This window comes from Oreochromis aureus, linkage group 5, assembly GCF_013358895.1.
Source record: "Oreochromis aureus strain Israel breed Guangdong linkage group 5, ZZ_aureus, whole genome shotgun sequence".
NCBI lineage: Eukaryota > Metazoa > Chordata > Actinopteri > Cichliformes > Cichlidae > Oreochromis > Oreochromis aureus.
The window spans coordinates 18,809,534-18,829,725 of record NC_052946.1 but is presented as its reverse complement, the minus strand read 5'-3'; the positions used below and the strand labels follow the sequence as shown (position 1 = coordinate 18,829,725).

At 40.8% G+C, this 20,192-nt stretch overlaps 1 protein-coding gene across 1 annotated transcript in view; it reads left to right on the top strand.

Moving 5' to 3' along the window:
* The window catches only part of col7a1 (collagen, type VII, alpha 1), a 63,357-nt gene that overhangs the window by 385 nt on the left and 42,780 nt on the right, over positions 1–20,192 (top strand). Inside the window, exons 2-36 of the mRNA XM_039612407.1 lie at positions 6,833–6,905; positions 7,018–7,198; positions 7,286–7,442; positions 7,541–7,634; positions 7,745–7,903; positions 7,994–8,151; positions 9,197–9,326; positions 9,638–9,757; positions 10,630–10,785; positions 11,011–11,130; positions 11,229–11,378; positions 13,626–13,742; positions 13,948–14,094; positions 14,188–14,313; positions 14,424–14,570; positions 14,778–14,900; positions 15,122–15,388; positions 15,499–15,642; positions 15,781–15,912; positions 16,010–16,156; positions 16,356–16,490; positions 16,600–16,749; positions 16,832–16,968; positions 17,093–17,219; positions 17,345–17,488; positions 17,949–18,115; positions 18,355–18,396; positions 18,584–18,610; positions 18,700–18,744; positions 19,073–19,192; positions 19,271–19,342; positions 19,448–19,483; positions 19,563–19,616; positions 19,737–19,814; positions 20,031–20,144. Of these exons, the coding sequence (XP_039468341.1) occupies positions 6,842–6,905; positions 7,018–7,198; positions 7,286–7,442; positions 7,541–7,634; positions 7,745–7,903; positions 7,994–8,151; positions 9,197–9,326; positions 9,638–9,757; positions 10,630–10,785; positions 11,011–11,130; positions 11,229–11,378; positions 13,626–13,742; positions 13,948–14,094; positions 14,188–14,313; positions 14,424–14,570; positions 14,778–14,900; positions 15,122–15,388; positions 15,499–15,642; positions 15,781–15,912; positions 16,010–16,156; positions 16,356–16,490; positions 16,600–16,749; positions 16,832–16,968; positions 17,093–17,219; positions 17,345–17,488; positions 17,949–18,115; positions 18,355–18,396; positions 18,584–18,610; positions 18,700–18,744; positions 19,073–19,192; positions 19,271–19,342; positions 19,448–19,483; positions 19,563–19,616; positions 19,737–19,814; positions 20,031–20,144 (4,287 nt within the window). The 5' untranslated portion in view covers positions 6,833–6,841. The remainder of the gene's footprint in view (positions 1–6,832; positions 6,906–7,017; positions 7,199–7,285; positions 7,443–7,540; positions 7,635–7,744; positions 7,904–7,993; positions 8,152–9,196; positions 9,327–9,637; positions 9,758–10,629; positions 10,786–11,010; positions 11,131–11,228; positions 11,379–13,625; positions 13,743–13,947; positions 14,095–14,187; positions 14,314–14,423; positions 14,571–14,777; positions 14,901–15,121; positions 15,389–15,498; positions 15,643–15,780; positions 15,913–16,009; positions 16,157–16,355; positions 16,491–16,599; positions 16,750–16,831; positions 16,969–17,092; positions 17,220–17,344; positions 17,489–17,948; positions 18,116–18,354; positions 18,397–18,583; positions 18,611–18,699; positions 18,745–19,072; positions 19,193–19,270; positions 19,343–19,447; positions 19,484–19,562; positions 19,617–19,736; positions 19,815–20,030; positions 20,145–20,192) is intronic.

Here is a 20,192-nt window from a genome sequence, read left to right as displayed (position 1 = left end):
GTGGAAACTGTGTTCTGTGGGAGCCCTTGCGCCTGGGTGCAGTTTGTGCACAGTTTGCATGCATTTGTACACTGAAGACTACAAATGACAGTCTATATAAGAATGCTATGCATGTGTGCACTGCATTAACTTACTCTGCACACCTTGCAGTCTGGTAACTGTGCAAATTGGGGAATTACCCAAACTGTAGCCAGTACACCGCCCCTTTAAACCCTTCGCTTTGCCATCAGAAAAAAATGCTTCACTTGGCACAAGAACATCCAGAACATTCATCACCTAATTTTCACCCTTCTCATATTTACAAGTGTTTTTAAATGCTTGGCTTTTCTGTATTGTGTATGATAATGAGAATCAGGCACAGGAGTCTTAATAAATCGTAAGCACCATTGCCTTTTGAATGAAAGAAAATCATTTTGCTCTGACACAAAATCCCTTCATTAGTTGAACTAGACGTTCATAACATCTTGACCTCAGCTGAACTTTTTTTTAGCGAGAGGCCATTATTACACCATGATGCTGCAAAAGAATCTCCCTCCTACGTTTCCTCCTCAGCCTTTTGTATCTTGATTGGTTTCAACTGTCTGTACTACTTCTGAGGACATCCTTTTCTTTGCTGTGGTTTGGCTCAGACAACAGCAAAGAAAAAAATCCCCTGATGTATCCGAATTAAGGAAAAAAAAAAATGCCTGAAAATATTCATAAGAAGTGATTAGAGTCTTCCTCACAGCCTCACATACACCCTGCCACTTTCTCGCTCTCTCTCCTTTTAATTTGCTGCATTGCTGCAGCCATGCCTGGTTAACTTTTTTGGCGTGCCACTGTGGTAGTGGATGTCTCTGGACTCATCCCAAGTGTGTCATCCCAAGTAAGGCCTGCTGCTGGTTACCGCCTGTGCTTAATTTGTGCATTGTCCAGCATTTTCTATTCAGGTTTTAGGAAAAGAAAGTTGCTTTAGGAGCGATGCTTTAAACAATTTTATGAACAATGGTCTATTTTTACTCGTGCTTAGGTTTCTCTTTCTCTGTGTTTATGTTGGATTAAACCAACCATAAGCCCTGTGAAACTGACTTGTCTCAGTCCATTAATGCTCTTGAATGAGATGGATAACTCCTTATTGAATGTTGTCATTTCTCTGATGCAGTCAGTCTGGATTTTGATACTAGTAATACAAAGCTAGTGAGATGCTTAAATTGGAGGATAAGACTGGAGCTTATTTTGAAACTTGTTACAACAAGGGGTCATGGATAATATCCAAATGTTGCTGTTACAAGGTTTTTGTTTGTTTGGTTAAAGAAACCATTATTGTTGGAAGTGGGATATGATATATTTGACTTTCGGGGTCAAAGAAGTCTGCATTAACCCTCCCTCTTTGTTTTAATTCCCAAATGGCTTCGGAGCAGCGCTTGTCCTTTGTTGCCAAGATCAACTTTTGGGTACAAAGTACACAAGATACTGATGTGAGCATTTTTGCTTGAGACTTTGAGTAACTTACTGTGACATTTCCACCCCGTTTGATCCTTCTATCCCCTCGTCCACTTGTGTCACTCTCTGTCCCCTAGACTGATGTTATGCTGGCTCTTACGCAATCCTGCACTCTGTCACAGCACAGTGGCCTGTGGCCCGCTGCCCCCCTGGGAGAATGGCATCTCTACTAAAAGCATAGCCTTTAGAAAACATAGTCGAGCTCCTGTACAAACTTCCAACAGAAGCTTTAGGATGAATATTAAACAATTTCCACACCTTTAAACATCTTTTTCTTTCTCTGTCAGTGCTGTTATGCACACATTACTTTTTCTTTTTAAAAATGACTTCAAGTCAAGTCAAGGGGCTTTATTGTCGTTCCAACCATGTGCAGTGAAACGAGACAATGTTACTAGACCATGTAGACCATGGTGCTACATGTGATATATAACAGACAATCAACACAGGACTACATAAAGTACAATGTGCAAATATTGCAAAAAAACTAAACAAAGACATTGCAATGCCAGACAGAACAGAGCCATACAGACACGAGACAGTGAAGACACAGCAGTGCAATAGAAATGTGCAAAAGACTGAGCATTGTTCAAAAAGTAACTTGGTGTATGAAGGTGTGCGTGTGTGTATGAGATTATGCAGATAAGTGCATGGTAGTGAGGAGTACGAAGGTATGTGTGTGTGTGTCAGTCCTGTCACTGAGTGTTCAGGAGTCTGACGGCTTGGGGGACTTGTGTTTAGAAAGAAGAAGACACAGTCAGCTACTGAGCTTTTGACCCTTTAACCCTCTTGATTGGTTTATTTGCCAAGTGGCTAGTCGTGGGTGTGGTCATGCCCATAAGCCAGTTCATAATTTAAACATTCCAGGTGTGGAAGCCAGACTAGACACATTGTTAATATAGACTTGATAAACATCAATCAAAAAAACATTCAGAAATGGGTCACCCCACAACTGGCTTGTAAATTGGCAGTAATTACTTGGAAGTATTTCTACCAGGACTTTATATGAACAGATTTGTGCCTGACAACAGAAAAGGGTTTGTGAGTATATCGTGGGAAAAGCAAAAAGAAGAAAAATCCATTGTTTGTAGTTCATTTAACATTTAGTGCAGCTTTTAGTCATAAGAAGGCGTGTTTGGTGATATCTTAAATCACATTACAAAGTGGTAAGTTAGCCACTGTATTTCAGAAAAGGCTGGGAATATAGACTATAGTCTTAAAACTTGGCTTACAAAACCAGCAATAAACAGAACTTCTATAGATTTCCTACAGTGAAAAAAATAACATAAAAGGTAGGAGTTAACGGTACATAATTTAAATTTGTAGGTGTAAGAGCCTCAAAATAGATGCTTTGATTTTTGAAAAGGGAAAGAGGGGTTACATTTGAACATATTAAGCTTCCTGTGTGTGATGTGTGGTGTGTTTGGGACAAAAATAAACTCTTGCTTAAGGAACAAATATTTATCAGTGATTATGAGCTTCTGGCCTCAAGCAGTGTTTGGACATTAGAAAAACTCAGTGTGGTGTGTCTTAATGGTTATTATCTAACTTTAGATTCTTGAATATTTTTTGTCTCTTTTCATTTTTAAAATAATTTCACTGAACAGTATTTAGCAGATCTGTGCAGAATGTGTGAAAGTAGTCAAGTGGTATTGTAGAAATGCATGAGTCCTGATGTATTTACTGTAGATAATTACAGCAGAAGCTACTAGTGAGCTTTAGAGGTGGTGTTAGTAGGTGTTAAGAAGGGATTTGTGGTTTCAGATTTACTACAGTTAAACATGTGTGCACATCACGAACCGTGAAATGCAAACTTTCCTCCAAAAGTCCCTAGAAAAGTGCACATTTGAATCAAAACGAGGTTATAGATGTTAAAGAATAACCTTAAAGTTGATGCACTCATCGTTGGACTTTACATAAACTGTAACTAGATTATTTGACGTCTGACAAGCCTCTGCTGTGAAACTGGGTGTGGCAATCTGATGATAATAAAAGCTTTCTTTCAATGTGGAATTTTACCAGCTAGCTCAATGTAACATCTTACCTCAGGTGAGGCTACAAGATCTTAAACTGCGTTTACTAAGAATACATGTATGTTGTTTAACCAATCATATGACTAGTTTACATTCTGTTATAAATCAAAATGGCAGTTTGTGACCATCAGACCACAGAGTGTAAATTAAAGGTGGACATAGCCACCGTGGTGTCACCCATTGGTTGTGGACTCTCCAGGGTGAAGTCACATCAGGTCAAGTCACTTTTAATTATGCAGTGCATTTAAAACAGCAGTTTACCCAAAGTACTTTCTAAGTAAGGCAGACATAGACGTATTAATAATTCCAGATCTTGAAAAACCTGCATACCAAACAAATAAATAAACTTACCTAAACAAACAACATGATAAAAACTGAAAAGCAAAGCAAAAATTGAAGCTTCAACTTTAATGAAGCTTTGGCTGCCTGTAATGTTAATTGTCTTCACAGCCAGAAGTGACTATATTTGGATGAACCACCAATCAATCAAAGCAGCCACACCGATAAATTTAAGCCACTTTCTAAGGTGATAATTATGCGTAGACCTCTATTGTTCCAACCTTTTTTTGGGGCTTTTTAAAATAGCACTCTCTGTTGATTATGTGTCTTTTGGAGCTAGTAAAGAAGCTGTAGCCTTTAGTATTTTTCATTTTAGGAGGTTACTGCTTGCTTCTGACAGATCAAGGCTAAGACTAATTTAAATTCCAATTATTGGAAGATAGTTGTATCCTAATGAATTTAAAAGGTAACACATTCTATTTATGATAAGGGTTAAAATAAGAAGTAACTTTGATACTTAAAGTACTGCAAACGTTTTCTGTTTATTGTGAGTCTTATCAAGTCTGGCAGCATGTGTTTTTCATGTGGGTTAGCTCTGACCAAAGCTCGTTGATAGTCAGTCTGGTTTTGGTCAGTGTTGCAACAAAATGCCAAGCTATAAAAGTCTCCAAATGTCAGACGATGTTACTGTTCTTTACATTCATTTAGAGGCTCAGAAAATCACTTCAGTCTGATGCTGTCCTGCCACCAACATATGTAAGTGGTTTGATCCACTTAAATGTTTTTTTTTTTTCATGTTTCCTTCATTACATTGTGTGTTTACTTTAGCTACCCTATCCCTACAGAGTAGATCTGATGTTTCTGTCTTTGGCTCAACATCTGTCAGCTATTTTCAGTAACTTTAATGCTGTGCCTGACTGCGTCAAAGATGAATCAAAGGTTTTCATGAAAATGAATACTCCACATCCAGAATGAATTTCTTCACCTAAAAAAAGCTGTCACCAAAATCATATTGGAAATTTCTTATGAGCAAAACATGGTAACAGTGAGATACACTGTAGAGAATAGTAATGCTGCAAGACGGTCTGCAAGTGAATCAAGGATCTGTTGGATTTTTTCCAGAATGGTGCATATTGTCCGTAAGGATCTGACATCTGCTTTCCAGACATACAGTGGCCAAAGAGAAATATAGAGAAAAATTACGTTAAAGCTTCTTTATGGCCAAACTCCAACATGAGTTACACTAGTGAAGTTTAAGAGTGGATCTGAGGCTCGCTGTAAAAAATAGTCTTTTCTGACCACTATCCTTTGAGCAAAGATGAAAGGTGTTTGATGCATGATCACATGTACAGAAGCATGTATGCTCTGAATATGCATGTTATGTGAAGTGTGTGTGGAGGGAAGAGAATGAGAAGGACAGCTGTTGTTAAAAAAAAATAAAAAAATTCAAACTCTTGTGTAAATTAGAAACATAAACAGGAAGTCTTGTTTGACACAGAATGAATGCAGACTTTCTTGCTGTGAGCTTGAAAGTTCTGGGTTCAAACGCTCCAGTTAGTTTGCGGCATTTCCGCATGAAGTGTGCATGTTTTCGCCATGTCTGCGTGGGTATCCTCTGGTTTCCCACGCTTCATCTTACAGTTCAAAGGCATGATTCTAAATTGACTGTGGGTGTGAATGTGCCGTTGGTCGGTGATCTGTCCAGGGTATGCCCTGCCTCCTACCCCATGACAGCTGGGAGAGGCTCCATCATTAGCAAGGATAAGTGGAAGCAAATGGATGGGTGGTAAACATTGCTTTTCCTACTTTAATAAATAAAGTGCAACAAACTAGAACATATAAGAATATAAATTTACTGAATTGCTATTGTATGAGTAAAATTACAAATTGTCCAGGGTGGCTCAGCTCACTGTCTGCTGCTGTCATTTGAAGTAACGCTTGTTTCTCCTTTGCCTGCTCTCACTGTGAGTGCACCTACTCACCATACACATACACTGCATGCGGAGTGGAGCTAACATGAGACAGGCAATAGTGAAACAATCCACCTAAGCTGTTTAGTCATGTCAACTGACTTCCCAACATATAAAGAAAAGCTGGTGATGTGAAATACGCCACTCTGTATTGTTGATCTTTAGCTGTTCTCTCCCTTTGTGGTTTTTAGCTGTTTTACTGGAAACCGCTGCACTGCTGAATGCAAGAGGTGGACTCATAGAGATCAGTCTGTTGCTTTTTGGAGTCCGTACCTAGTGAGAGACATGCAAGAATATGACAAGTAAAAAAATAAAAAAAAATATACCATGTAAATCTTGTTGTTTAAGGGTTGGTATTAGTTAACTGAGCTATATATAGTATTTACTTTTTTTCAGATTTACAGGTTTTTGTGGGTTTTTCTCTGAGGTCATCATTCACTATAATATCAAGGACTTTTAAAACAACACTCAGTCATATATACAAGGTTACTAATATCTAAGTGCATTCACAATGCTTTCTTTCAGGGCTTCTTGTTCACATAATGTGTTCATGTAGTGGTCTCTTCAGTGATGATGAATAACATTAATAGCCCATGAGGTAATATGGGGTGGTAGGTATTTGGACACGTTCTCACCAGGTGTGAGAGCTTCTTGGTGCAGTGCAAAACCTGGACTGCAGGACAGACTGGTATAAGAAAAGAGACCTCACGTGTTTGTGTTACAGGAAAACATGTTCAAAGTAATGAGGCTGACATGAAATAAAGGCTGTCAGGTAGGTCAGAACAGGTATAGGCAGGAACAATGACTAGAATCTTAAGAAAATGCAGACAAATTACTGGATTGAACTACCCACAAATTATGCTATGGAACAAATGACTAATGAAATCCAGCTGAACAAGAAAGTGGCAGTCAGCAGAAACCGGATTTTCAGTGTTGATGTTTACTATTAATAGATAGTGGTTAACAGAAATGAAGATGATATTAAAATATCTATATAAAGTTTGTAATTTTTTCAGACTGTTTTTAGAGATGATATTAATGATAATATTACCTTTTCTTTGTGTGTCCCAGGTTGTGAAGATGTGGAGTTGGGTTTTCACTTTAACTGTCCTGCTGTGCTCTGTGAAACACGCTGAAGCTCAGGGTAAAATGCCTTTTGTTTGAATTAACTACACTTCACCTTACTGTCACATCTACCCTGCCAGACATAATGTTTTGTGTTTCTGTTTATAATTCTTGTCCTTTATGTCCATCAGACAGGTGTGATAATGTACAAGCTGCAGATATAGTTTTCCTGGTTGATGGCTCTTCCAGTATTGGCCGACCTAACTTCCTGCAGGTTAAGGGCTTTATGGCTGGAATTGTAAAGCCATTCGCCAGCTCCGTGGGCGAGTCGGGGATTCGGTTCGGTGTTGTACAGTACAGTGACACCTCCAGGTGACTGAGAGTAATTTAAAAAAAAAACCCTAAATAACGCACGGCAGATGCAGAATTGTATATTAATGCACATTTTTCCATCATCAGAGTCGAGTTCACCTTGACTGCCTACCTGAATGGCACTGAGCTTGTCAACGCTGTCCAGAATATAAACTATAAAGGTGGAAACACACGCACTGGTGCCGGCCTGAAGTTTGCCTCTGATAACTTCTTCAACCCCGCCTCTGTTCGGGATGTTCCAAAGGTCCAAGGAGTAGCTATACCATTATGATTGATAAATTATTATCTATTCAATGTAGCAGTTCTAGCTAATTTTATCTATGGACCCTCTTTAACTTTCAGATCATGATCCTGATCACAGACGGGAAGTCACAGGACAATGTGAACGAGCCAGCACAGAAGCTGCGCAGTCAGGGAGTTCATGTTTTTGCAGTTGGTGTGTGTTTTATCTGCAGTATTTCCTCAGTTATTCTGAATAATCTGGAATTATACCAGAGCTTCAGGTGAAGTGCTTTGTTTTCTTTGGCAACTTTTTGTTTTTAAAAGGTGTAAAGAGTGCAGACAAGAATGAACTGGCTCAGATCTCGTCCCAACCCAGCAGTGATTTTACCTTCTTTGTTGGGGACTTCAAACTGCTGAACACGCTGCTTCCTCTTGTGAACTCTCAAGTTTGCTCGAAAGCAGGAGGCGATTATGCTAGCGATGGTATGCTTAACATTAGAATTAAACGAAATTAGACTGTCACAATTATTGTAAAACTACATGTGATTTTAACCGTGTCTCCTCTCTTCTTAGAGGCGTTTGTTGGTCCATCCAACCTGCAGTTCATAGGCCAGACGTCTGACTCTCTCAGGTTCCGATGGAGTCCTGCAGGGGGCCCTGTGAGTGCCTATGTGATCCAGCACGTGCCACTCACTGGCCTGGGTCAACCAGTCATAGCAGAAATGCGTCAGGTGAGTTCATGGGTGCGACCAAATAATCAGATTGAAGTGCTTCCGTGCTTCCTTTATTATTTCCTTTAGTATAGGATACACCTTTACACACCACCTGATGATTTACAAGAAATGATCAACATAATTGATAAGTGGAGCACATTGCATAAAAGTTACACTTTAAGTTCATTTTTCATTTAATGCCATAAACTGCTGATGTGTTTTGAATTTTGTATATCACAGTGCTAAAAGCACAGCTTAAACATTTGAACATCATGCAGCTGTAATAAAATCTGCTTCTTATGAAGTGATTATAAAGTTTATTACCTATATCATAGTATGTTTAAGATTCACTATAAATTGATTTGCATTAGTTACTGTACATCTACAGTTGTATTGTATCATTAGTTTTTTAATCAGGTTAGCTGACAGTGAATTGGATGTGATTGATGGATTAAATTTTATGCTGGTCCCAAAAAGCTTTGTTAAAAAAAGGAAGAAATGAGTTATACAGGATCTTCTCTTCAGCCGGATAAAATAATAAAAGAAGATTTATGTCATTTATTAGGATATAGTATATTTCTTTTTCTTTAAAATGTGCATTTTGTGGTTCATCTGTGAACTTTGTTGTTTTAATATGGCTGTCACCTGCCAAAAGAGTCTTCTAAGTCTCCTTCGCACGTTTCTTTCACCCCATGACTTCTTCCACTGATGTCGAGGTAACGTGACCTCAGGTGTTGAAGGATTTTAGAGAATGAGCAAAGGTACATTTATGTGACCTACACTGAAACGGTTAATTGCAGTTTTATGAGCCAGACTCAATCCTGCTTTGCTCGAGAAGTATGTGTGTTCAGGCTGAGTATAAACATGTCTAATGGGTGGATCTTCTTCAAGGAAAAGGAAAAATTAAAGTGTGGCAGAGCGAAGCATTAAATTCCCTTCTGTGTACCCTGGCGTGATGGTGATGATAGAAGGATGCCAGAACTCAGCTATTTTTTTATTTTTCAGTCATACACGTGTTTTAGGAGTGTCAGTTTACAAAGATCACCCCTGTCCCAACCTGCAGGATAGTGTCACTGCCAATCAGAGGACCTACACTGCACGAGGTTTAAGGTCAGGAACAGACTACCTGGTGACTGTCATCGCCCAGTACCCCAACAGTGTGGGAGACTCTGTTTCTGCCAAGCAACGGACCAGTGAGTACAAAGTGAACGACTCAGCAGACACACAAGAGACTGACAAAACACTTGTGAATGTCAAAGTATCCTTGGGCAAGATACTGAACCCACAGTTGTCTCTGATTCATCCATTAATCAAAGTGTGAGCATTTGAATGTTGGTTCAAGAGTGGCTAGGAATTGGAAAAAGCACTTTTATGAATGTGTGTGTGAATACATGAATTAGGTTTGTAATAAGAAAATGCTTTGAGTTCTCAGATTGAGTAGAAAAGCGCTAGAAAAGTATCGGTCCATTTGCAATATGAAATAGCCCATTTTCTCTTCACATAGGGTCATTGCCAGGTGTCTCCAGTCTGCGCTTGGTCCAAGCAGGTTTCTTTTCTCTCACTCTGGGCTGGAATCAACCTTCAACTCCTGTCCAGGGCTACAGAATCACCTACGGACCACGAGGTCAGGCACACTTACATATTTTTTCTGTTTCCTGCCTGTTTTGGTAAACCGTTCTTATCCTATAATGTCAGAATGGCCCTGCCACAATGCTAACCTTGGCAGAATTATTTTAAAAAAAGGAAAAGAAGTCAACACTAGTCAATAACTGTTACTTTTTATGGCATCCAGGGGCCATGCAAAGGGTGTGTAGCAGTACGGGTTCAGTGTAATCAACATTAGCTTCTGTAACATCTAACTTCCCTCAGGCACTGGCTGTCAGCTGGGATGTTTATAGCCTTATAATTACCTAAAATATCAAATACATTTTATCATCGCTGATCATGAAGCTAGGCAGACTGAGAAAACTTTGCTTATGTCATGGACTGTGAGTAATTTTGTCCTCACATTTATAGCACCGGGGTGTGTCAGGAGGTCTGGGTGGGTGCTTAGGCTGTGATTCAGGAGAGAAAAGTGGGCCCTGAGGGCTCATATAAGCTGTTTCTTTCACCACATGCTGTGCCAGTATCAGTTCTTCACTAGAAGAATGCCACGCTAAGCTCCCCTGTTGAGCGGTTACACTGCCACGTCAATGGGTGCATTCTAGTGAGCATGTGCAGCATGGAGTGATGTTCCTACCTGTTCACAGTGCACCTTTTGACATTTATAATTCAGTGAAACCAGACAAAGATAGATACATTCTACACAGGCACACAGCCTTTCTCAGTATACTTGAGACTAATCAAGCACAGGCGAGGCCCTAAAGGCAAAAACATTCTGTCTGAATGTTCGAACATACCCCACAGTATAATTTGTGATTGCTCATTGGGCATTTATTAGTTAATTGCTCTTCTCTGTGTCTTTTTTTTCTATTTTATGTTTGGCTGGAAGAGTAGGTCAGCCGGCAGCTCAGCTGTTGGAGCGGTCACTGTCTGCAGGCTCCACATCTGTCACCTTGGAGTCACTTCAGCCCGACACGGAGTACGTCATCAGCCTCTACCCCTTGTTCCCACGAAACTCTGCATCCCCGTCTGTCCTCAACGCCCGCACATGTGAGTTCGTCCTCTGGCCTACTATTAATCCTTTTGCCGCTGCTATATAATGGTCCTGTAATGAAAGCTACCACAATCAGTAGGTAAAATACAATAAGTGGTACAGTTTGCAATAAATACACAAAAATGATAATTTAGTGCCTGATCTAAGTGATACTGTCTCCTTGTGGTGACCTTCAGTATATTAACATTATCTTCACGTCTCTGTTTATGTTTTTGTGCTAGTGAGCCTTGAGGTTGTGCAGCAGTTATCAGTGGAGACGGAGTCAGAGGGCAGTGTTCGTGTGCGATGGCGAGGTGTCAGCGGTGCGAGGGCGTACCGTCTGGTCTGGGGACCGTTTACAGGTCGACGGACACGTCAGACATCATGTTTTGTTTCTAACAGCATTTATTTACTGTGTCACATATCTTTACATTTTTCTCTGGGTTTTTTGTTCACTTAGGTCGTGATGTAGAGACCGTGGAAGTCGGTGGTGACGTTGACTTCTACACGTTGTCCGGGGTCCAGCCAGATACTGAGTACATTGTTACTATTATCCCACTATACGAGGGAAACACAGAGGCCTCTCCAACAACGGCCAGATTCAAGATAGGTAGGCGTGCTTTCAGTGGTCTGCCACACCACCAAACTTTTCCTCTGTTCTCATCCCATCAGTGACTCACAGTTAGTTGGGGCAACAATCTACTTTCCAGTTTTCCAGTTTCTCTAGCAACTAATTGTCATAAAGAATGCTGTTTTTTTGCTCCTGCCTTCTATTCTTTCCTGCCAAGTGCAGCAGCAGGAAGAAGATGGGGAGAAAAATAAAGCAGCGATAGAAATCCTCCTTGCGGTTTATCTCTATTTTAAAATGTCTACATGTGTTACTGTTTAGGGCTGTTTTGTTTGGGGAACATTTTGTAGCACACCTACGCCCTCGTTACACACACACACACACACACCATCTGCCTCTCGTGAGCAGTTCCCATATGTTGTCTCTTCATTTGGACCAGTGTTACTTGAGTCACTGTGGGGACACAACACTGAGCAGTGGAGTGATGGGAATGGAGAACTGGAAAGTTTTGTGTGGCTCAGTTCTGAATCAGAGAACTAAGATGTATACAACATGTTCTGTTTAAGCACTTTGTTGTGTGTGCAAGCTTCAAGTTACCTTTTCATTATCAAACTTTTCTTTGACCTCCGGACCTTTATTGGACACACATTGATGTAGTTGCAGGTCAGTTACAAGAAAAGACCTGTGCTCATTCACAGCGTTGGAGAGAACATGTTTGTTTGTCTCGTGGCTGCTGACCTGTGTGATGATATCTTGTCCACTACATTGACAGCCTCAGGGCGGAGGTGTGGTATTAAATCTGTTACTAATTTACTTAGCTGTCAATCATTACACTGCTTTCTTGACACTGTAGCTTTAATGCAATTTCACAAAAGATTCGTCAACCACGAAGATCTGTTTCGACACAAACGTGTACAATTTGCATATGCAGGCTAAGATACCGCAAGTGGCTGCTGTACAAATGATGGATTTTCAATGGTTTAAGAGTGGCATGCATGTTCATGTTCACTTTTGCTTTGTAGCCACTCAGATATCCAGTTATATCAAAAAGAATAATGTGCAACACCTTGATTATTGTCTTTTGTCAGACATTTGGTTGTAGCTTTGCTGATGTGTTTGTCCTGTTGCATGGCCAAATTTGGCTGTTGGACAGATGGCCTCAAATTTGACTTTTATTTTTAGAATACTTTGATTTACAGAGGCATTATGGTTGAGTCAATGACTGCAAGGTGCCCAGGTCCTATGGTCAAAAGGGACTAAAATCACCCATCCACCACTGTGTTTGACCGTTCGTATGAGATGTTTGTGCTAATGTGCCGTGTTTGGTTGTCACCATATGTGGTGCACTGTACTGCTCCAGAGTTCTTGTGGCTTGTTCAGATGCAACTTTGCAAACCTAAGCCACACTGCCATGTTTTTTTTTAGAGAGAAGAGGCTTTCTCCTGGCAATGCTTGCAAACAACCCGTACTTGTTCTGTCTTTTTCTGATTATACTGTCATAAACTTTAATTTAACATGCTAGCTGGAGCCTGTAGAGACTGAGGGTTTTTTTTTTGCAGATTCTCTGAGCATTGCACAGTCTGACCTGGGGTTGAATTTGTTAGGATGTCCTGGGAAGATTGTGAGAATCTGTTAAAACACACCTGAACGTCTTTTTTTATGAAGGTGTTCACGATTGCTTATGACCAGTTAATCAAGTACATTTGATACGCAACAAATGCCTGATACTTACCCTATTTACTCTTATAAAAATTGTACTTGTATCAAGTTTAAAGAAGGTAAGGTTCATGTTCGATGGAATTACTTTCAGTCTTATAATAATCTATCAGGACACCATATGAAGTGTGTCTGGGAATAGATCTTTGTGTGTGGCTGTAACTCTCGTGGTAGACTGGGTGGCCAGTAATCATGGGCATCTATTTAAGTGCAGAAGCATCTTTCAGTCCTCCTGGCACAAGATACGAAAACAATAAGTTGCTCTTATTTGTGTGTGTGTGCATGTGTGTGTGCGTGTGTGTGTGCGTGCATGTGTGTGTGAATCAGTGACTGTGAAGTAAAAAAGCTCCAGGAGTCCATGCATGTAGTAATTCTGCAAGAACAGAATTTGTAGTATGGCAAATGTACCTTGAAAGTGGGTTTGTCGCCCACCATTTACACCAAAATTGGTTTAGAATGGAAAGTCTGCAGCCATTCCAAACAGAAGAAGCAATTACAGAACGTAATAAGCCATCCCATGTACATACAAATATTTCAAAACATATTGCATAATGTATTATTTTTTCCCCTCAGAGCGTCAAGAGCAGCAGGTCCTCAGAGCAGCTATCACCAGTCCCTCCTCTATCCGCCTCACCTGGAGACTCATTCAGTCCTCTCGAGGGTATCGGCTGGAGTGGAGGGAGGGGGAAGGTTAGACATGCATATACCATGAAAGCAAAATTTTAAAAAATTAATTCTGATGATTTTTTCCCCAACTTTGCCAGCTTTAGTTTTGTATTGTATTATATCCCAACTCCACTTTTAAGTTGAAAGAAATAGAAAGCATATACTGCACTGATATTATATATAGAGTGAGAAAAAGTTGATCCCTGTTCACTGTTCTTTTGTGCTTCAGGAGGCCCTGTCCGGAGCCTGTCCTTTCCAAGAAGCACCACCAACTCTGTGCTCACAGGCCTGAAACCAAACACAGAATATATCTTCACCTTGTACACCCTGTTCGAAGGTCGTGAGGAAGCCACACCTGTCTCCACCACATCCAGAGGTCCGCCTTGAACCCTAAACTGATTTTGGATTTACTGTATGGGTCATAAACATGCTGATTGTGCCTGAATCACTTTGACCCTTGATTTTGCAGAGGAACAGCCAGTGGGAAGGGTTTCCAACCTGCGAGTGGTGGAGTCTCTGGGCAGGACTGTCAGACTTGGCTGGACCGGTGTAGCCGGGGCCACACAATACAGAGTTATCATCTTGAACACTGACTGTACGCTGAACTTAGTCATTTAAAAAGAAAAACAAATCAATATCTTCTGTTGCTAAATGAATAAAAACATGATTGATGGTAAAATTTCTGTATGATTCATGTCATGTCAGTGCAAGCAGAAGAAATACGACTCATTCCTGGAAACCAGACGACCCTTGACCTCAGAGACCTGATAGTGGGGGTCTCGTATGGTGTCAGTGTCACGGCACTGGTGGGAGAAAACGAAGGAGAGCCGGTGACCGTCAATATCAAACCAGGTGAGTTTAGGAAGCTACTGACATTCTGATTCTCCAGTGTCTTTCTTTTACCTGCCAATTTCAGTAACAACAACCCTGAATGGACCTCTGTGAAGTTCAGGCTTTATCCCCTATTTTTTCCCTAAAAGTACTGTGATGCTCTTACTGCCTCAAAAAGATTTAAACATTGCCATTATATTTTATTAATCATTATATTAATGATTGCAGAGCTTGTTGTGGGAAGGGTGACTAATCTGAGAGTAATAAATGCAAATAGTCGGAGAATTCGAATTACCTGGACAGGTGTTACTGGAGCAACGGGGTACAGGGTTACTTGGAGACAAGGCAACAGTAAGTGTTATGCATATAAATATTATCCTATATATATTAGTATATCAAGATAATATCTTAAGGTATATTATCTTTTATGTTGTATTATTCCATTATTTGGTTCTCATTTTATCTGAGCCTCTAAAGAATTTGCACAACTGTTGCTTAATTGTTTATATTTTTTTCTGTTTTAGCTTGATTAATTTAGATTTTTTTGTAACCCTATGTTCTCCCTTTTGTAGGTGCAGAACAATCCCGTACTCTGGGAGCCGAGGTCACGGCCTTCACCATAGAAGGCCTGCAGCCAGATGAGGCACTAATAATTGGTGTTGCAGCTGTTGCTGATCAGCGTGTTGGAGAGGTGGCCACGCTGGCTACTCAGACCAATCCCCAAAGTGGGTTATTGTCTGGACTTCGTGTCCTTGACATCACGTCTCAGAGAATACGCATCGCGTGGTCACTTTCCTCGAGGGCAACTGGGTATAAGATCACGTGGCGCCGTGATGATGGTTTGTAATTATTTGCATTAAAAGCAAATGCATGCATTTACATGGAACCACATACATGATTAATAAACAAAGGAATGTGTTAGTGTCAAACTATATTCTGCTCGCTGCAGGAGTCGAAACTAGTCGTAACGTTGATGCCAGTGTTTCTACCTACACTATCGATGGACTGCGGCCAGATTCGGCTTACACAGTGCAGGTTTCTACACTGACTGGATCTCGAGAAGGGACTCCTGCAGTTCTAAATGTCAAAACAGGTATCTCACTGGATCAGCCGAATACACTTTGCAGCTGTTGTTCTGGGTATCTTTTTACATAAACCTAGCTGTGAGTGTGGATTACTTGGAATATGTTAAAGTAAACAACGCTTAGTATTTTCCTGTTCCTACTGATAGAACAAGATCAGTCCACGGTTGGGACTGTGACATCACTGCAAGTACAGGAGGGCCGCGGAGAGGTTGTCCGAATCACTTGGGTTGGCGTGCAGGGAGCAACATCTTACCGTGTGTCTTGGAGGAGAACAGATGGTGTGTGGTTTTTTTCTTCTTTTGTCTCTTCTGATATTAAAGTGTTCTAAAAGCTTGTTTGTCTTAGATCACTCACTCTTGCTGTGTTTTGCTGTAGGTGGTGAAGAGAGGAGTCAGCTGGTAGCTGGAGATGTGACAGCAGTGGATTTAGACCAGCTGGACCCTGGAGTTCAGTATGAGGTGCAGGTCATGGCTTTAGTCCAAAACAGAGAGGGAGCCCCGGTATCTGTCAGCATTACCACACGTGAGTCCTGACTTTCAGATATAATTGCAGGAAATGTGTTTCAATTCACAAATACTGATTGGTGCTAACTTAAACCTTCAGGAATATGCAGGGTACTGTGAAGCCTTGCTGCAAAATTTCAAATTTCACAGAAAACCATTGAAATGTACAAAATCTGACTGATAAATTTGATAAAATTACTACATCTGAATGCACACAGCTGGTGATTATACCCCGCCTTCATTGCCTACCACAACTTTACGAGTGGTAGAGGTTACCCAGGATTCTGTGCGGCTGGGCTGGAGTCTTTTACAAGGTGCCACCGGATATATTCTTCGTTGGAGAGAAGAATCAGGTAAGGCATCGCGGTATACATGTTCACTTTTTTGTTTTGTTTCAACTTCCACATGCTTGCATTGTTAACATTATTCATTTCATTTAATCCCACTGTTCACATTTCTCAGATAGTGGTCGAGTCTTGTCTGTCACGCTGCCTGCTTCATCTAGCTCTTACGAGGTGCCCAGCCTGCGTTTGGGTGTTCGATATCGATTTAGCCTGCAGCCCAACTTTGCAAGTGGACTAGGAGGAGAAAGCTCTGTAGATGGACGCCCTGGTAAAACAAACACATGTTCTTTCATATGCTTTTGTTTAAGAACGTATCGCTTACTAACCCTGACAAACACCTCTGTTTGCAGTGTGTGCGCTTGGGCCTCTAGATGTGGTGTTTCTGGTACCTGCGTCTACTGATCGTATTAATCTTGCAAGACCTTTACGTGAATTCCTCACAAATACAGCAGAGTCTCTCAGAACTACTGGAGCCCTCAACACACAGGTACTTTTTGTCAAAATAAAGTCTCGCAACTGATCAGGGAAATGTACAACTGTTTTTTTTTTTCAGTCCTTTTTTAGCTTTTACTTATGCGATCATTTGGGCTATTTTTTTTTATCTGTTTCAGATTGGGGTTGTAGTATATGGTTCTAGACCCAAAATATGGTTCCTGCTCAATCGCCATGCCAGATCTGACACCCTTCTTCAAGAGATTCAGTCCATACCCTTTGATGAAAGCCCAGGGAGCAACATCGGTTGGGATTTTTGTCTTTCTCCTTATCTTTTCTGACAGTCCTTTTCTGTTCTTACTGAGTGCCATCTGAGCAGCTGCTTTGTTTTGTGCGATGACATTTGTGATATTGCCTGTCTCCCTCTGCAGGTGAGGCGGTAACATTCACCAGACAGTATGTCCTGACCCCATCGGCTGGACGGAGACTAAGGGTCCCTGGTGTTGTTGTCATCATCGCTGACAAACGTTCCAATGACGACCTGAGCCTTGCAGCCAGCAGTCTCAAAGCTACAGGTTTTCTTTCAGAGGATCACTGACATGAAGTCACAATATTAATAGAATATAATAGAATGACAGCTGGAGTTTGCTTTAACTTGGATGAGTGTTACTGCCTGGTCCCTATGAAGGCAGCATATTTGACAGAATTGGAACAGTTTAGTTGGGACATATCTACCACAAAAGTGTGCGTAAAAATGTAGGAAGTCATGTGTTCAATCTAAAAATAAATGAAAAGTATTAATAGAATGAAACATCTGAAAGCATCTTGAAAAGAGCCGGACACACTGCACATCATGCTGAGATATGCCGAGTATTTGGCATATCAAATTTTAAAAAACAATTAAATTAATTAATTAATATTGCTTACAAAATAATTCCACAAATAGTTTGTTCAATTGCAGTACACTACAGATATTATGATCTTTATTGCCTTGCAAACAAATACTGTTGATTTTTCTGTTTGTATGTTTGCTAGGTGTGAAAGTCCTAGCTGTTGGTGTCGACCAGGCAGACACTGGGGAGCTGTATCAGGCTGTGTCAGATGGCAACGACAACCTCTTGTATACAAGTTATCCAGCGCAGCTGAACACGCTACAGTCTAATCTAGCCGGCTTGCTCTGTGGCATTGCCAGGGCACAAGAGGTGGGAAGAAACCAGAGAAAAATATTTTGTTTACAATCTTGAATTAGAGTTAAGCTTGGTGTGATCTGGATTGACATAAATTAAAAAAAGAAGACGACAAACAAAACACCTAGTTTTCCAGTAACTATTTAAACATCTGTAACACTCACACTAGTGAATATGTGTCATTTATTTTAACGGTGATAAGGTTCAACTGAATAAAAGTCTAAATCTCAGCTGTTTCTGTTGATGTTTTTTAGACTACTCAAAGTACAGATGAGTGTACCATTCAGTGCCCTCGGGTAAGTTATTGTGTACCGTCATGCTGTATTTTTACATTTTATAACCTATAACCACAAATTGACTGATGTATCCTGCTCTGATTAATTAAGTGTTAATTATGTAACTGATAAAAGCAAGAGCTTTCTTCTGTTGTCTTTCATACTTTAATTTCTAAATTTTTGGTTTTATTTTTTAATTTTCTTTTAGGGTGAGAAGGGAGAACGTGGAGAAAAGGTATTGAAGAGCTGAAGTTGCACTTTTTTTTCTCCAGTGGTCTTGTTCTTCAGCTTTTAAAATGCTGTTTCCTTTGTTTGAACCCACAGGGTGAGAGAGGCAGAGATGGTGCAGATGGACGCAAGGGAGAGCCTGTGAGTCATTTAATTACACTGAACTTGATGATTCAGTTTGGCGTTGCAGTAGTGCAATGTTACTGCAAATGGATATTGACATGACATTTTAGTAAGCGTCCAATTATTGAGTGTAACGTCAGTCCAGGCAGGCCACAAAGTGTGGCTCAGTCGCAAATCCAGCAAATCAATATCAGCCCACATCAGTGTTGGCTCAGCTGAATGTGTTAACTGGCAGCTCTACACAGTTAAGTTGCTTTAGCCGGCCTATGGTTAATGCGAATCTGCATGTCGGTTTGCAGTCCACCGCCCTGCTAGCTCTTTCTTGACAATAGCAATCTTCATACAGGGTCGTGATGGTTTGCCTGGGAGAGATGGCGCCAGAGGCCCTGAAGGTCGTCCAGGAACACCAGGCCAAAGTGTCCCAATTGACCCTTCGCTGGTGGTAAAAGGAGAAAAGGGAGAGCGAGTAAGTGTAGCTGAACTCATTCTAAACCATACAAACCAGCCAAAACAGAACCAAACTAATGAGCCGTGTTCTCTTTAGGGTTTTCCCGGTATTGATGGAAATCCAGGGTTACCAGGGCGACCAGGTGCCCCCGGAAATGCAGGTGTTCCCGTGAGTAGAGCGACTGGAACCCACAGATTGACTGTTTATGATTTTGTTAGCAGCGAGTCAATAAAATACTGTTACGTTTTTTTTTTTGTTTTTTTTACTGCACAGGGTTCACAAGGCTTACCTGGTGTCAGAGGAAACCCAGTAAGTAGCCCCGGCCGTCCTGTGCGAGAGAGTTGGCAGGTGACCAGATTTGAACTGCCTTTGTTTTCTGTTGTTCTAGGGTGAACCAGGAACACCAGGACCACTGGGGCCAAAGGGTGATAAAGGTGAAAGGGTGAGCTTAAAAACATCTTAACCTTTTTTTTTTCAATTCAGTTTGTTTTTGCCAGTTTCAAAAGGAAAAAAGGTGAAGTGTTATTATTCCATCGTTCACTGCGCTTTGTTGATATTTTAGGGTGAACCAGGTTCTGTGACATCTGGCGGTGGGGGTCTTCCAGGGAGGAAAGGAGAACCAGGCATTCCAGGAACAGATGTAAGAAAAACACCAGATAACCAGTCAGGATGTTTTTTATGTTGACATTCACAGCACTCTTTAACTTCTTTTAAATAGCCAGTGTAATCCTAAAACCCACAGTGGGCCACAGTGTCATCTGTAAAATCTTATGTGTAGAAGAGAGTGTAGTTAAAATGGTTTGTATGGTCATCCATCATTCATATGTACTGAGTTGAGTTTTTGTTGTGTGGCAAGGGTACGCCAGGTCGGCCAGGCAGGGACGGCACCAAAGGAGAACCTGGAGTTCCAGGGACACGAGGCCAGGATGGTCGCCCAGGAATACCAGGAACACCAGGGCTTTCAGTCAAGGTTTTTCTCTTGTTTCTCTTCTACTAAGAAAAGAAATAGATTTTCATA